The following is a 17017-nucleotide window of genomic DNA, read 5'->3' as shown; positions in this document are numbered from 1 at the left end:
CATTCCAGATGGGGACTAGCAATTGCAAAGGCCCCCGGTAACCAAGCCCAGCAAATTGCTGCTTCTCCAGTCTCCCTTCCACATTGGACGCACCAGGGCATCTAGGCCACGGGCACATCACGATGACCTCATCATACACTTGGCAGTGAGTTTTCAGCAGTGAGTCACCGCCCTTCCCAGAATAGCATCCCCCCACCCCCACCCCCCCCATCCCCAGTGCTGCGTGCAGCCTGAGGCCGGAGAGCAGGGCTATCAATAGAACGAGTTTCTCGGGCGGCCCTGCGGATAAGCTGGTGGCCGTGCTGATAAGCTGGTGGCCGTGCTGATAAGCTGGTGTCCGTGTGGATAAGCTGGTGTCCGCAGCCCCACCACGCCCTGGAGGCACAGTGGACAGCTCACCACTGACTGGCCCTCTTGCGCACTGTCCTGGGTGAAAGCTCAGCACCCACAGGAGCAGGAGGAAAGTGAATGGTCTGTGCTCTCTCCCCAGTGTGGTCCTGGGGCCCCAGGAGTGGCCGTTCCCTGCCAGAACCTGGTTCCTCTCTTCCTTCTCAACAGCTGGCCGCGGGCACCAGCAGGAGCACCTGACCCTGAGGCCGGGCCTCAACCTGCCATTAGCTGGGACCCGGTGATGCGCAGCCTTGCCCCTTGGTGCCCCCGCCCCTCCCCCTCTGAAATCATATATTTACTTACTTACTTATTTATTTCAAAGAGGGAGAGAGAGATAGAAACATCCGTGATGAGAGGGAATCATTGATCAGCTGCCTCCTGCATGCGCCCTGACCCGGGATTGAACCGTGACCTCCCGGTTCATAGGTCAATGCTCAACCACTGAGCCGCTCTGGCCGGACCCCTTTTTCTCCACGGGGACCGTAGCGAAGTCCCCATACAGCATGAGTGGCTTCGCCCCGGCCGGGGCCTTAAAGCTCCAAGGTCTTCCTTGAACCTCAAAGAGGCAACAAGTCCCTTGAACCCAGCTTGCCCGAGCCTCCTGACTCGGCCCAGTGTTCCTGAATCATGAGGAAGACGTGGGTCTCAGGGCCCAAGCTTGAGCAGAAACTGCTCCTTGCTGTAAATGTGGGCCAGTCCTGTCCTGGGGGGGGGGGGGGGGGGACAGTGCCCAGCTGGAACGGAGCCAGCGCTGCCTGTAGGCCCGCCTCTCCGTGTTCCTGCCTCTGTGCCTGGCACCCGGCTCTGTGGCCCTCAAGATCACAGGTCCTGGAGACTGCGGGTGGGACTCAGGAGGGAGGGGAGGGCTTCAGCTCTGGCCCCTGCAGCCTGGAGAGCTGCCTGGAGGTGGCAGCCTTCTCCGGCTCTCCCTGCACAGAGCTCTCCCAGCCCAGAACCACAGCCAGTCCTAGGTGCCGCTAACTCAGCTGGTGAGCTGTGGGCTAGTTACACACCCCAGCCCCCCGTTCCCCGTCTGCAGGGTCAGGAGATTGGGCTTGTTCCACACTGAGTGTCAGTGACGACCCGACACCCGTGGCCGGGGCTCTGACCGCCTGGCGCTCCTGCCCGGGGGGCCGGAACGGGGGTGGCAGACCAGGTGCCCTGTAACTGCCCCATGAGCGGGAGAGGCCCTGGGCCTGCCCGGTGGACAGCGGCCACGCGACTCGGTGGGCTCGACAGGGTCGTCATAAGGGGAGGCCACCAACTGGGAGGGGCGGGCTCTTCAATAGAAACCCGCGCTGGGCCCGGCCCTGGTGGCCCAGTGGTTGGGCGTCGGCCTCCGGACCAGGAGGTCAGTGCGATTCCTGCTCAGGGCACATGCCCAGGTTGCAGGCAGGAAGCAGCCAATTGATGACTCTCTCATCACTGACGTTTCTGTCTCTCTCTCCCTCTCCCTCTCCCCCTTCCTCTCTGAAACCAATAAAAATATTGATTAAAAATAAAAACAAAACCACGAAACGCGAGCTGGGCTGAGGGGTCGCCTCTCCTAACGGCGTGGACGCCAATCCCAGGGCTCCGGGTCCCGGGCCTGCAGGAAGGCGAGAGCCACGAGACGCTGTTCTAAAGGCTTCCAGCGACCTGCCGACACCTCCCTGTCCAGAGGCACTTCTCCGTCCCCCCCTAACCCCCCCTAAGGCCCGGGGCCCAGCCGGCCCTTATCTGTCACTCGGCTGTGAACCCCGCTCCCTTCCCCTCCAAGACTGCGGCTCACTGCTGGGCGGCGGCCACCCAGGCCTGGGCCTTCCCCTGCAGCAAAGAGGAGGCAGCATTTTCCCTCAGTTTCCTCATTCCTCCCGCCTCCAGACCCTGACGTGGCTCCCCAACATCGGACACAGCCCCGGGGTGGCGGGTCCCGTTCGCAGAAGGAGCCGGGGGAAATGGGCGGGTGTGCCTGGCCGTGGAGGCTGTCTCGTACACTCTGCTTGGGCCCCTTGGGGCATCGATAATGACAGAAACTAACCCCAAAATTACAGTGTTTAAACCTCTTATCATTTCAAACATAAGCGCTTTCAGAACAAAGAGCATCACAAGTGCTTCAAAAGCGACAACTTTCTTTCTCTCCCCGACGCTGCCCTGGGCCAGAGGCCCGAGCTGGGCGTCAGCAGCACCCAGCCATCTCTCACTGTGTCTCCCATCGCGGGGAGCAGGGGCAGGCACCCTGGTGACCTCACCTCAACCGCATCACCTCCCATGGGGGTCAAATCCACCAAATTGACTTTTTTTCAAATATATCTTTATTGCTTTCACAGAGGAAGGGAGAGGGAAAGAGAGACACAAACATCCATGATGAGAGAGAATCACTGATTGGCTGCCTCCTGCACGCTCCCTTCTGGGGATCAAGCCCGCAACCTAGGCATGTGCCCTTGACCAGAATCGAACTCGGGACCCTTCAGTCCGCAGGCTGACGCTCTACCCACTGAGCCAAACCAGCTACGGCCCAAACTGACTTTTAATGTGCCACGGGGAGGGCAGGACAGAGCCCCCACCACCTGCCACCTCAGCCCGGGGCGAGGCCGGCCTCCGTGCTGGGGACAGACCTGGGCGGCTCTCACGCGGCCCCGGGGCCTGGGAGGAAGCAGACACGCCCTTCTCCTGGCCCGGCTGGAAGGTGGCCAGTGCTGGGCAGCCTGTGCCTCAGGCGGAGCTGAGCTCTGGGCCGGCCTGCGCCTTCCCGGACGGTGAGACCCTTTCAAAGGGGCTACTCCTTCGTGGTCTGGTTTGGCAGACAAGCTCGCTCCAAGGCCGGGGCCTGCCGGGGGCTCCCTCGGGGCTCGCGAGGGGCAGCTACTCCGTCCGTCGGGGTGTCAGATGCGGGGGGTGTTCTCTCACCCGCGGAGGGAAGGTTGACAGGGTCGGGGGTTTCCGCCTCTTAGCCACTCGGCCATGAATGGAACACCCCCCGGCCCTGCACGCCCACCTCTGGGCCAGAAAGAAAAGCTGCATCCAGCCCCCAGCTGCTGGATTTGGGGGGGAAAAGTTTAATTAGTTGCTAACATTTAAAAATCAGGGGAGGGGACTCTTTCTCCCTCCCCAGGTGGGAGTCTGTACTTGTTCTTCAATAAATTTCCACCTTTGCCATGCAAATAAATAAATAAAAATAAATAAAAATCAGGGGAGTTCCAATCAATGTGCAGACTTCAGACTCCCCTTGAAAGCTTGGCCGACCGGCCCGCATCCTACGCCGTCCGAGCCGAGCGGGGGCTGCCCTTGGGGACGGGGCATGTGCTGCCCGAGCCCACGCAGCCGCCCAGCCCGCCGCTCCGTCCCCTTTTCTCTGGGCCTTGAGCTCAGGGGCCCTGGCCTGGCCTGCACGCTGCCCGGAGGCTGGGACCACCTGTGCCTCCTGAATGGCAGCACCCAGCCCGCCCCGCCTGTGGGTCCTCGGTGCTGCTGGTGGATGCCCCCTCCTGCGCGCGGGCACCACTTCCTGAGCATCAGAGTCGCACGGGCATGGTGCTGCTCCAGCACAGGTTTCTGGAGGAGACTGGATCTCAAGCACCCCCCCCCCATTCGTACCGTCTGCCCCATCACCTAAAGCCACTCCTACGCCCGTGGGCTCCCCGCCGTCTTCCCTCTGCCAGGGGACCCCCATTCCTCCCAGCACGCTCCTCCCCGATGCGCAGCTCACGGGGTGGCTACGAGGAGGACATGAGACCAAGAATGTCAAGTGTGGTCGCCAGCACTTACTTTATGACACGATGAGCGAGCTTTCCCTCCAGGCCAGCACGCATCTCCCCACGCTCACTGAGGTCACGTGGTCTGGGCTTGTCCCCCAGCCATGCCCCAAGGAGGAGATGACGATAGAGATCTCTGTTTTCCGAATTTTTCTAAGTTTTCCCCCCTTCTCCCCCCCCCCCCCAATCCGGAAGCTGATGGGAATAAAGATCTTATCGGGAGGTTAGTTTTTTATCGGGACCATCAGCAGCCCTCCCCGGGGATCTGGCGCAGGTCAGAGCGTATATATGGGCAGCGCTGGCCCCTCGCCGCACCCTCCGCACCGAGCCTTCTGGAGGACGTGACGCGGGAGAACACCATGAGGTGGATCGGGTTCCTCAGCCTGGTGGCCCTGTCCGAGTGCCTGGTGACGTGAGTATGGGGACACCTGTCCCGGCCTCGCTCTCACTGTCCCCTGATCCTTCCACCGCCCAGGGGGGGAGAAGGGAATGCAATCATTCCCTGTCGTCACGTCCGCATCTGCAATTAGTTTTAATTTTAATTTTTATAAATCCTCACCTGAGGATATTTTTCCATCGATTTTTAGGGAGAATGGAAGGGAGAGGGAAAGACAGGGAGAAACATCGATGTGAGAAAAACACTTCGATGGGCTGCCTCCTGCACGAGCCCCCACCAGGAACTGGGCCGGGGAGGAGCCTGCAACCGAGGTCCGTGCCCTTGACTGGAATCGAACCGGGGCCCTTCGGTCCGCAGGTGGACGCTCTGTCCACTGAGCCACACCGGCCAGGCGTGGCGGCCACATTGAACTGCGCGCGGGGAGCTGCTGTCTTACTTCTTGTCTTTTCCCGCTGGAAGCGTCCCTCTGACGAAGATCAAGTCCATGCGGGAGAGCCTGCGGGAGAGGGACCTGCTGAGAGACCACCTCCAGCAGTACGCCCACAGCCGGGCCAACAAGCTCCTGCGCCAGCCGCGCGTCACCGTCCAGCCCTTGAGGAACTACCTGGACGTGAGTGTGGGGGCGCAGGCACAGCCTTCCCTAGTGCTGGCCGAGCACTGGGGTCCACCCGGGGTGGCAGCCAGGAGGTGGGGGCGGGGCTCCTGCAGGCAGCAAAGGGGAGAAGGCACTCGCACCCTCAGCTCTTGGTCTGTGGTGACTGGCCCAGCAATGACCAGGCGGCAGGCAGGCTCCATCTCGGTGCCCAGGATCCGGCGCTGGGCACCCGAGAACCAGGTGCTGGTTGGACAGATTCTGCTCCTTCTGAACAAAACCGCTGCCTTAACGGGGACTCCAGTTGGACGCCCCAGGCCGAGGGCGCTCAGCCTCCACAGCCCCGAGAATGACCCCAGCAGAGTGCCTGAGCCCCTCCAGTGTGGGAGGCTATTAACACCAACGGTGTGGTTACGGCTGTGGATCACAGAGGGTCTGGCCTGTTCTGCAAGAAGATAAACGCCAATTAAAGGGCCGCCTGTGTGATAGTGACACAAGCGGCGCTGAGTTGGGAGCAGGGGCCTGGGTGACCTAGGAGGGCTTCCCGGAGGAGGGAGCACGCTAACGGGCCCATGAAGGCTGTGGATTCACAGAGCTGCAGGGAAAAATGGGAAATTTTTCCAAAGAAGGCACTGCCTGAGCCGCGGCCATGGAGGTGGGGTGGTGGGAAAGCGATTCCAGCAGACCCGGGACGCCCTGGTCAAGGCCGGCACCTGGGGACCAGGCGTGACACGGGCACCCGGCCTGGCATAAGCCCCCGCCCCCACCGGCAGATGTACTACGTTGGCACCATCAGCATTGGAACGCCCCCTCAGAAGTTCAAGGTCGTCTTTGACACTGGCTCAGCGGACTTGTGGGTGCCCTCCATCTACTGCTCCAGTCCCGCCTGTGGTGAGTGCCTGGGCCCTGTTGCGGCTCCCGACCCCACCCCTGCCCCAGGCCCTGAGAGCTGACTGACCCCTGCACTCCGTCTGCAGTGACACACAAAACCTTCAAACCTCTGCGGTCGTCCACCTTCCAGGGCACGGACCGGCCCATCCGGCTGCTGTACGGGTCCGGCAGCATGACCGGGCTGCTCGGCTACGACGACGTGCGGGTGGAGTGGGGGTGGGGCCTGGCGACCTCTGCCCACTGCTTACAGGGCCACATGCAGGGTCAGCCAGACGCACCCGTCTCCCCAAGTCCCCCAGCGGCTGGCCGTCTGCCTCGGGGAGACAGTGCCCGGCTGAGAGCGCCCCGAGTGGCCAACCCAGCGAGCGGGTCATGGCACGGGAGGCGGGCATTTGCAGCTCTTGCCCCGTGGTGAGCTGAAGGCTGATTTTGCTGGGAGCAGGGAGAGGTGAGGGCAAACCCATTTTTATTTATTTTTTTTAAATATATATTTTTATTAATTTCAGAGAGGAAGGGAGAGGGAGAGAGAGGTAGAAACATCAATGAGGAGAGAAAATCATGGATCAGCTGCCTCCTGAACACCCCCTATGGATCGAGCCCACAACCCGGGCATGTGCCCTTGACCGGAATTGAACCCGGGACCCTTCAGTCCACAGGCCGGCACTCTAGTCACTGAGCAAAGCGGCCAGGGCTCCATGCAGTCTTTTCACAAGAACTCGGCGGCCCTGTGTACACCTGGGGTGCAGAATCCACAGTGAATCGCAGGGAATTCACTCGGTTTCTGCCACCAGATCCCGGAACGCCAAACACAAGACGACCCCGCGCTCTGCTCATGGGGCCTGCGGGGGAACCGCCTGGCCCACTCAACCCCCGGCGCCCCAGCCGTACAGAGGGATGAGGGTGTTTCACCACCCGGGGTGGTGCTAGCAGGAGGGCGGGTGTCAGGGGGACTCCTCGGCAAAGCACAGTGGGTGCTGCTCGGGCACCTCCAGGCGCAGCCACACCTCAGCTGATCCCTGGGGTGCTGGTGGCATCGCCCCACCCACCTCCCCCAGGCCCAGCCCCAGCTCCGCTTCCAAACCTTCCCATGCGGCCACCTTCTTCCCCCCAGATCAGGCACCTTGTCTGCAAATCCCAGGCATTCGGCCTGAGCACGACAGAGTCCGGCATTGCCTTGGAGTTTGCCGCCTTCGACGGCATCCTGGGCCTGGCCTACCCCACCCTCGCCCTCAATGACACCACCCCGGTCTTCGACAGCCTGTGGAAGCAAGGCCTCCTGCCTGAGAACCTCTTCGCCTTCTACCTGAGCAGGTCAGCCTCCTCCCACCTGAGCAGGTCAGCCTGGCTGGGCAGGCCCTTTGCCCAGATGCCTCCCGTCGCCTGAGAAATGGTAGACGACCGGGCCTCCCCTCTTTCCTGAGGGGCAGCCTAGTCGAGGGGTCCGCAACTAGTGGCCCTCGGCCACATGTGGCCCGCCACCTGCTTTTATAAATAAAGTTTTATTGGAACACAGCCCTGCTCTTTAAGTCACATCCTGTCTGCAGCTGCTTCTGTGCTACAGTGGTAGCATGAGCACTTGCGATAGAGATCGCGTAGCCAGCGAAACCCAACATGTTGACAATCTAGCATTTTTATTTTACGTTGTTAATCCTCACCCGGGGACTTTTTTCCCATTGATTTTTAGCGAGAGTGGAAGGGAGGAGGAAAGACACAGAGAGAGAAACATCGATGCAAGAGAGACACATCAATTGATTGCCTCTTATGTGCGCCACAACCAGGGCCAGGGATCAAATCCAGGACCCTTCCGTCTGCAGGCCGATGCTCTATTCACTGAGCCAAACCAGCTAGGGCATAATCTAGCATTTTCTAAAGTTTGCGGACCCCTGTATTTCTAGTCCCTCCTTTGATGGATGGGGAAACTGAGGCTCAGAGAGGAGCTTTGCACAAAATGGCCCAGCCAAACACTGGCAGTGGCAGGACTCGAGCTCGGCCACAGTGCTGTCCCCTCTGCCGGGTGGTCAGGCCATCAGCAGGTCTCCAGTCACCGGGCCGGCAGTGGAAACGCTCAGCTCCCTGGCTGGCTGAGGGTCTGGAGGGGGTGGAGAGAGCAGCACAGGCTGGAGGGGGACCCGGCGGCAGACCGTGTGGAGGACGCAGAGTGTGGGTGAGGCTGTGGGCTCTGCGGCATGAGCTGAGCCTCTGGGGTGCTTGTACCAAAGCAAGGAGGTGAGCCGTTTAACACATATTCACTGAGCACTTACTACTTGCTGGGTACTGCTCTGTGCACGTGATGGAGACAGGTGAGAGGGAGAAAAGGCAGACAAGAAGCAAGTAAATAAATAAAAGGAAAAGATAACATGCCAGGCAGTGATTGGTTCTGGGAAAGCGGGGAAACATGGTGATAGGACGACAGAGATGAGAGCGCGGTTTCAGAGGGGCAGTGCAAGGACCTCTCTGAACTGAGGCCGTGCGAGGGGGGAGAGGAAAGGCCCAGGCTCAACAGAGGACCGGCAAGGGGCAGTGTGGCTGGAGACTGGGAGGGAGGGAGGGAGGGAGGGAGGCATGGAGTCTGAGGGGCAGGCAGGGGCAAGGTCGCCCCAGGGGTTTGGTTTTAGGTGGGAGTGGAGGCCTCTGCAGGGGCCTAGGCAGGGAGAAGACATGATCCCATCTCTGTTTCTGAAAGCTGCCCCAGGCGCTGGCTGGAGAACGGTGGACCAGAGAGGAGGCATGGAGGCCAGGGGCGAGGCTGCTCAGCCTCCTTGGAGAGAGAGCAGGAGCTCAGACTTGGGGGGGGGGGGCGGGTGTGTCACAGGCCTGTGAGCCAGCCTGGGGGAGCCTGAGCACACGGCCTGGGCCCCTCCGCACAGCAGCCTCCGGCTGTGCCTCGAGCGCGCGGCTGCTGGAGGGGACGTGGCCGGCCTCAGAGAGGCGGTGGCCCAAGCCCAGCCAGAATCTCAAGCTCACAGCTGGGCTGCGCTCCTCAGTAGCCAGGGGACTGACCTTGGGCCGAGCTCGGTGCCCCTGCCCCAGGTCCCTTCTGAACAGTGGGGGTCATGGCAGTGCCTGCTCAGCGGGGCCCTGTGCTGTGTGGCTAAGTGGCCGCTGGCCAGTGCCAGCCTCGGTCACTGAGCTGGAGAAGCGCCACCCACCGTCCTCCCCTCACAAGAGCCCCCTCTCCCCCCGCCCCCCCTCTCTCCCAGCAACAAGAGGAACGGCAGCGTGGTGATGTTCGGTGGCGTGGATCACTCCTACTACCGGGGCGAGCTCCAGTGGGTGCCGGTGAGCAAGCAGGGCTTCTGGCAGGTCGCTGTGGACAGGTAAGCACCCCCCCCGCCCCCCCACACCCCCCGCTGAGGGCCACGCCAGTGGCATCCGCACCTGCAGGCACAGGGCACACGCACACACTCAGACAGACACAGGCACGTACCCCACCACGGGTTCATAACCGCCCTGACCAGGGTCCTGACCAGAGAACCGGGATTGGGCCCGCGTCACGGACACCAGGAGCGGGGACAGGCCCAGGCCGAGCCTCAGGGCGGTGGCCGGGGCAGCGTGGGAGGGCCACACCCCCCAGGTCGGAGCAGCCACAGCGAGAAGGGGTCAAGGAGAATTCCACCGTCTGAACAGGGACATTCAGGTCGCCGGGCTGAGGGGTTCCTAGCACACTGGGCACCAGCGTGAAAACAGGGGAGCCCCAGCACACAGGAGGGCGCCCTGCCTAGGGAGACGCTCCCTGGCCCTGGAGACATGTGGGTGCCATCCTAGGGCCTGAAAGCAAATCACAAAAAGGGACCCCCACCCACCCAGTCTGGGTGCCCAGGGCAAGGGGATGGGACCGAGAGCATCAGGAAGCGGGGACCAGGGAGGCTGAGGCCAGGGGCGATCACTGAGGGGGCCCCGTGATACTGTCACACAGAGGCCTACACTGTGCTCTGGAGCCCACGCCCCGCGCCCTGGGCCGGCCCAGGTGTCCCCCATCCAGGGGCCTGGGGGGCGGGCAGGCGGCGCGAGGCACGGGGGGAACAACACACTCCCTGCCTCCTCTCCGAGCCTCTGCTCCCCGGGAACTCCGTCTTTACCGTGTGGCTTTCATCACTGGCCGGACAGCAGGTCCGTGTCTCCAGTTGACCCTCATTCCTTCTCGTGCCCTTCCATTCCCTCGGCAAACACAGTGGAGCATGCGCTGTGCGCTGGGCACAGGCACTGGAGGGGGCACGCAGGGCACAGCGTGCTCTCCCAACGAGCAGGGCAGACACACGTGAGGGACAGTGTCGCAGCCATCGGGAGTCCCCTGCCCGTACGCGCTGGACATCAGGAGGGTTTGCCGTCCAGTCTGGGGAGGAGAGGGGCCTGATCTCCTCTGGGGGACACTTCCCTGGAAAAGTAGCGACTGATCCGGACCCTGGAGGACAGGAGGAATCAGCCAGACAAAGGGGAGGGGGTGGGTCCAGGAAGGGTGATGGCTCGTGCCAAGGCCCTGAGGCACCAAGAGCACAATGCATTCAAGACCTGCGAGGAAGTCCGTCCAGGAAGGTCGGTGTGGCTGATACAGGGAGACAGGACGGCAGGAGCTGCAGGCTGTATTGCAGGCAGCTGGGAGGGCCGCGGGGGGAGAGGCCATGGGTGACCCTGGTGCCTGCTTTGTCCCTCAGCATCTCCATGAACGGGACGGTCGTGGCCTGTCCCTGCGGCTGCCAGGCCATCGTGGATACCGGGACCTCGCTGCTGATTGGCCCACTCGACCCCGTCCTCAACATTCTGAAGAACATCAACGCCCATAACACCAGCACCGGCGAGGTGAGGGGTCACGCCCCGGGGTCACCCTGGGCTCCCCACACACAGAAGGACCCGCAGGGCCAACCCCCCCTCCCTCTCTCTCACACAGTACGTCGTCAGCTGCGATGACGTCCAGAGCCTGCCTGACATCGTCTTCACCATAAACAATGTCACATACCCAGTGCCAGCCAGCGCCTACATCCGGAGGGTGAGGGGCTGCCCTGGGGGCTGGTTCTCAGATTTGGGGCTGGAGGGACCTGTGGGGCCGTGGCTCAGAGAGGCCTCCTGGAGGCAGGACCATGCCATTGCAGATGCTGCCCAGCAGCCCTGGCTGGGAGGGCACCTCCCACAGCACAAGCCTCTTTTTTTAGAAAAATATATTTTATTGATTTTTTACAGAGAGGAAGGGAGAGGGATAGAGAGTTGGAAACATCAATGAGAGAGAAACATTGATCAGCTGCCTCCTGCACACCCCCTACCAGGGATGTGCCTGCAACCAAGGTACATGCCCTTGACCGGAATCGAACATGGGACCCCTCAGTCCGCAGGCTGACGCTCTATCCACTGAGCCAAGCTGGTCAGGGCAGCACAAGCCTCTTGACAGTAGGGTGTCTGGGGCATCCATCAGCCACGGAAAAATGCGGAGCGGCCGCCCCTGCGGCTCAGTGCCGGTGCCGGGTCCAGGAGGGGGCGCTAATGGCATCGCCCTCAGGCAGCGTCAGGTCAACCAGGGTGCTCTGACTGCTGGGCTGGAACGTAGGCGGTAACCCCGGAGACAGGCAAAGAGGAGGGACCCTAGGGCTGGCTGGGGACAGCCCCAGTGGCCCCCCCCCCCCCCCCCCCCCGTAATCATGGGCTGTATTCCCTTCCCATCTCAAAGTGTCCTGATTTGGGTGATAAATCATAAGGTTACAGTAGTCCTGGGGTGCAAACGCCCCCTGCTAGGCCCCAATTCCCTGGCTGTGAAAGGGGGTACCCAGCTCCCCCTTTGCAGGGCGGTTAGATGCTGACATGAATAAAGCTGCGCAGTGACCGGGCTCCAGAAGCGCCGGTCCCCACGGCGTGCCAAGAGGGCATGGGGCAGCCACGGAGAGAGCAACTGGAAGCCTCTACGCCCTGAACCAGGGAGGCACCCGGGAGCGGAGCTCCTCATCGGACCGTGTGCTGAGGCTGACGACACAGGGAGCTCAGGCAGCTCCCCACCAGCCGGCAGTGCCAAGGAGGGGCATGGGCCCGGGAGGGCTGCCCAGGCGCTGGGCTGGGTCTTCGAGGACGAGGGGGATGGCGGGGAGCAGGTGGGGATTCTTTCAGAGCCAACAGCGGGGCATCCATCAGGGTGGCGGGCGGCGAGGGCGCGGCTGAGGGCTGCACGTCTTTCCCCTCCAGGAGCAGACCGACATCTGCTTCAGCAACTTGGACAAGGACAACTCAGGCAGCTCCCGCCCCTGGGTCCTGGGGGATGTGTTCCTGCGACTCTATTTCACCGTCTTCGATCGCGCCAACAACAGGATCGGCTTGGCCCCTGCGGTGGCGTAGACCTGGGCGCTGCTCCGGGAGGCCGCCGGGCCCGCCCCAGGACTCGCACACACTCCCTGCGTCCCCGCCCAGGGGACCCGGCTACAGCTGCGCCTGGGGCTTTGCCGAGCCCTGTTCTCAATGGATTGAGCCTCGTCCGAGCACTCAGCGGTCACTGGTTTGATTCCTGGTCAGGGCACGTGCCCCGGGGGCTGCAGGCTCGGTCCCCAGGAGGGGGCATGCAATGGGCAGTCCATCGATGTCTCACTCTCATCGATGTTTCTCTCTCTCCCCCTCTAAAAAGTCATAAAAACATTGATTTAACATATTGATTTTTAATAAACGGTCTCATTTCAATGGCGCTAAGACGAGTGGTGCCTCTGCTTGGGCCTGGGAAGTGCGTCTGTCAGGCAGGGCTCTGGGATCCAGTCCGGACCATCAGGGCGGGAACCACCTCCAGCCGGCTCAGTCGGAAAGGACGCTCCCTGGAAGGACGCCGGGCCCAGGATGCGGAACCACAGCAGGTCCGCGGAGCTCGGGGGCTGCGCCCAAGAAATCCACACCCACCAGCTCCCTCTCCCCCCCACCCCGGCCTCTGTCCCTTCCGTCGTCTCTGATGCTCTTCTCCTGCCAGCGTTCTCTCGGCAGCCTCCTCCAGGTGAAGGGCCCTGCCCCCCCTGCCCCGGCCCTTGACATCCTTAAGGCTTGGAAATGAGCAGAGCATCAGGGAGGGGTCTGATTGGTCCACCTCACGTCAAGTGTCCAGCCCTGGACCAATCATGTGGCCAGGGCATGGGGCACTGTGATGGGCTCCACTTGGCCACCCGGCCCCCGCGCTGTGGATGGTGATTGACAGTTTCCTCCAGAACCGCTGGCTGCAGCTGGGTAGAGGCGGCCCCAGAAGTGAGAGATGCTGTAGGACCCAGTGGTCGCCAACCTTTCGGACCTCACGGACCAGCTGCGCTCCGCGGACCACCGGTTGGCGACCGCTGCTGTAGGTGGTAGAAGAATTTGTGGCTGCCCCGCCGCCTCCGCCACCCCTCACAGTCGTGTTTGGGAACACTGGATGCTGAGAGGTCATGTAACATGACATTAGGAGAAAAGGGCAGAATCCGAAACAGCAGGGTTACAGGTTTGCGAAGCCCCTGGAAGACAGGGCAGCGCAGGGCAGGCCGGCACAGCCCGGGGCTCTCGGTCCGGGTTCAGGTCCCAGCTCTGACATGTACGTACCAGGCACACAGTAGGGCCTCAATAAATACAGGCCTGTGACCAGTCCTGTGACCTTAGGTCAGCTCATCTCAGACATCTGTTTTCTATTCTGTAATTCTGAGACAAGATCAGCTCCTCCCTCATTAGTCACCAGGAAAACGCAAATGAAAACGACCATGAGCTCTCCCTTCACGCCTGGGAGGGTGGCCACTGGCAAAACACACACATCAGCCCGGGCTGGTGAGACCTGGAACCCGTGCCCTGTTATGTGAGTGTCCCGTGGTGCGGCCACGGTAGGAAACAACATGGCGGCTCCTCAGAAAGTGAACAATAGAATTTTTATAAGACCCAGCAACCCCATTTCTGGATTTTCATCCCAAAGAATTGAAATCAGGGTCTCGGAGAGATAGCCGCACCGCGTACCCATCACAGCGCCACTCACAATAGCGAGATGTGGAGGCCAGCAAGCGTCCACCGACCGATGAACGGATGGAGAAGCCGTGGTACTGACACGCAGTGGGATATTACTCAGTCACAACGAGAAGAAACCCTGCCGTTTGCAACAGGCTGAAACCTGAGGGCTGGCGTGAAGTGAAATAAGCCAGTCCCCGCGGGATGGGGACTATATGGTCCCACGTCCCTGAGGTTTCTGACATCGTCACACTCACAGAAGCCGGGTGCGGCATGGTGGCTGTCAGGGGTTAGGGGGACAGGGGAGTGGGGAGTTGCTATTCAACAGGCATGTTTCAGCAATGCAAGTTATGCAAGGTGAATAAGTTTAGGGGTCTGTTACGTAACCTTGTGCCTATAGTTAATAATACTCCCACTGTGCACTTAAAATGTTGCTGCGTCCTGGCCAGTGTTGTTCAGTGGTTAGAGTGTTGGCCTGCACACTGACGGGCCACAGGTTCAATTCCCAGTCAAGAGTATATACCTGAGCCCTAGCCGGTGTGGCTCACTGGATAGCGCGTCGGCCTGGGGAGTGAAGGGTCCCAAGCTGGATTCCGGTCAAGGGCAGGTACCTTGGTTGTGGGCACATGCCCAGTAGGGGGTGTGCAGGAGGCAGCTGATCGATGTGTCTCTCTCATCGATGTTTCTAACTCTGTATCCCTCTCCCTTCTTCTCTGTAAAAAATAAAAAAAAATATTTTTAAAAGAAAGAGTATACACCTGAGCTGCAGGTTCAGCGCCGACCCCGGTCCAGCATGTGCGGGAGGCAACCAACCGACGTTTCTCTCACATCAATGCTTCTCTGGCTCCCCCTCCCTCCCGCCCTCCCTCCCGTCCACTCTCTCTGAAACTCAATGGGACAAATATCCTCCGGGGAGGATAAAAAAAAATTATGTTACGAGGGTAGATCTCATGCTAAATGTTCTTACTACAATAAAAAGCAATTCATTCATTCATTCATTAATAATAAAAGAATCTTCTCTTCTAGTTGGGGAAAAGGGCAGGGCTGGAAAAGACGGTTGACTATCGATGTGTACGGCATTTCTTTCTGAGGGATCAAAAATGTTCTAAAATTAAATCATGGGATGGCTGTACAGCTCCATGAACATACTAAAACATACTAAACTACATCCCCGAAACGGTGGCATTTATGAGATATCGCATATATGTCAATCAGGCTGTACAAATACTATATATAAAAGAATGACAGGAAAAACTGTCCCACCTTCTCAGTCTGTGGTGAAGATTCAAGGCGTTCATCTATAGAAAAGCTTCGGGGCGGTGCCAGCCCCACAGTAGCGTGAATTGTTGCTCACGTCACGCATGGGGCAGAAAAAGACCCAAGTACATATGACAATAGTCATATCCGGGAGGCAGCACATGGGCAATTGCTCCTCTCATCTTCGTTATTATTTTCTCCAGCGAGAGCTTTTAAGATCAGGAACAGGCTCAGCATTATTCTCCAAAAGACCGCGGTTTCTGCCCAGCCCGGGTGGCTCAGGGGTTGAGCATCGACCTATGAACCAGGAGGTCATGGTTCGAGTCCCGGTCAGGACACAGGCCTGGGTTGTGGGCTTGGCACCAGTGGGGGGCGTGCGGGAGGCAGCCGATCAGTGATTCTCTCTCATCATTGCTGTTTCTATGCTTCTTCCTTCCTCTCTGAAATCAATAAAAATATGTTTAAAAGACAGACGTTTCCAACTGAGAGAGGACCATGCCTTTGCTGGGTTTGCCTGCTGGAGCAAATGGATTCCAAGGGAAAAACAGACGGCGAAAGGCGGGCCCCTGTGGCCAAGGTGGGTATTACGTGCACAGGCCACCTGGTCTCACCCTGGTGGAACTGCCCGTTGGCTCCGTGTACTTGAATGTCTCTTTGGCCACATGAAACCGTAGTCACATCGCCTCTCCCACCTTTACAGCGGCTAATGCCACTTTGAAAAACAGATATATTTATCTATCTAAATAGAGACAGATAGATTGAGCTATAAATTATTATGTTAACTATAAATATTTTCCCACGGAATCTATTGTACTCGTAACAGCTGGAGACCACCCCAGTTTCTAACATCAGGGAAACATCACCAGGAAGGAATCTATTCCTGACTCTTAAAGTGATAAATGTGGCGCCAGCCGGTGTGTCTCAGTGGATAGAGCGTCAGATCACAGGTCCTGGAGACTGCGGGTGGGACTCAGGAGGGAGGGGAGGGCTTCAGCTCTGGCCCCTGCAGCCTGGAGAGCTGCCTGGAGGTGGCAGCCTTCTCCGGCTCTCCCTGCACAGAGCTCTCCCAGCCCAGAACCACAGGCGGTCCCAGGCGCCGCTAACTCATTGGTGAGCTGTGGGCGAGTTACACACCCCAGCCCCCCGTTCCCCGTCCGCAGGGTCAGGAGATTGGGCTTGTTCCACACTGAGTGTCAGCGACGACCCGACACCCGTGGCCGGGGCTCTGACCGCCTGGCGCTCCTGCCCGGGGGGCCGGGACGGGGGTGGCAGACCAGGTGCCGTGTAACTGCCCCATGAGCGGGAGAGGCCCTGGGCCTGCCCGGTGGACAGCGGCCACGCGACTCGGTGGGCTCGACAGGGTCGTCATAAGGGGAGGCCACCAACTGGGAGGGGCTGGCTCTTCAATAGAAACCCGCGCTGGGCCCGGCCCTGGTGGCCCAGTGGTTGGGCGTCGGCCTCCGGACCAGGAGGTCAGTGCGATTCCTGCTCAGGGCACATGCCCAGGTTGCGGGCAGGAAGCAGCCAATTGATGACTCTCTCATCACTGACGTTTCTGTCTCTCTCTCCCTCTCCCTCTCCCCCTTCCTCTCTGAAACCAATAAAAATATTGATTAAAAATAAAAACAAAACCACGAAACGCGAGCTGGGCTGAGGGGTCGCCTCTCCTAACGGCGTGGACGCCAATCCCAGGGCTCCGGGTCCCGGGCCTGCAGGAAGGCGAGAGCCACGAGACGCTGTTCTAAAGGCTTCCAGCGACCTGCCGACACCTCCCTGTCCAGAGGCACTTCTCCGTCCCCCCCTAACCCCCCCTAAGGCCCGGGGCCCAGCCGGCCCTTATCTGTC

The 17017-nt window shown here is 60.3% G+C and overlaps 1 protein-coding gene across 1 annotated transcript; it reads left to right on the top strand.

Moving 5' to 3' along the window:
• The first annotated feature begins 4483 nt into the window (after window positions 1-4483).
• On the top strand, window positions 4484-12316 carry LOC118648940 (pepsin F-like). The gene is made up of 9 exons (XM_036295542.1): window positions 4484-4536; window positions 4981-5131; window positions 5887-6004; window positions 6091-6209; window positions 7116-7315; window positions 9205-9321; window positions 10657-10801; window positions 10890-10988; window positions 12167-12316. The coding sequence occupies exons 1-9, from the start codon at window positions 4484-4486 to the stop codon at window positions 12314-12316; spliced, it is 1152 nt and encodes a 383-aa protein (XP_036151435.1).
• Window positions 12317-17017: the final 4701 nt, after the last annotated feature.

The sequence above is a fragment of the Myotis myotis genome, unplaced genomic scaffold (genome assembly GCF_014108235.1).
Source record: "Myotis myotis isolate mMyoMyo1 unplaced genomic scaffold, mMyoMyo1.p scaffold_m19_p_27, whole genome shotgun sequence".
NCBI classification, from domain to species: domain Eukaryota; kingdom Metazoa; phylum Chordata; class Mammalia; order Chiroptera; family Vespertilionidae; genus Myotis; species Myotis myotis.
This window is presented reverse-complemented; position numbering and strand designations above follow the sequence as displayed.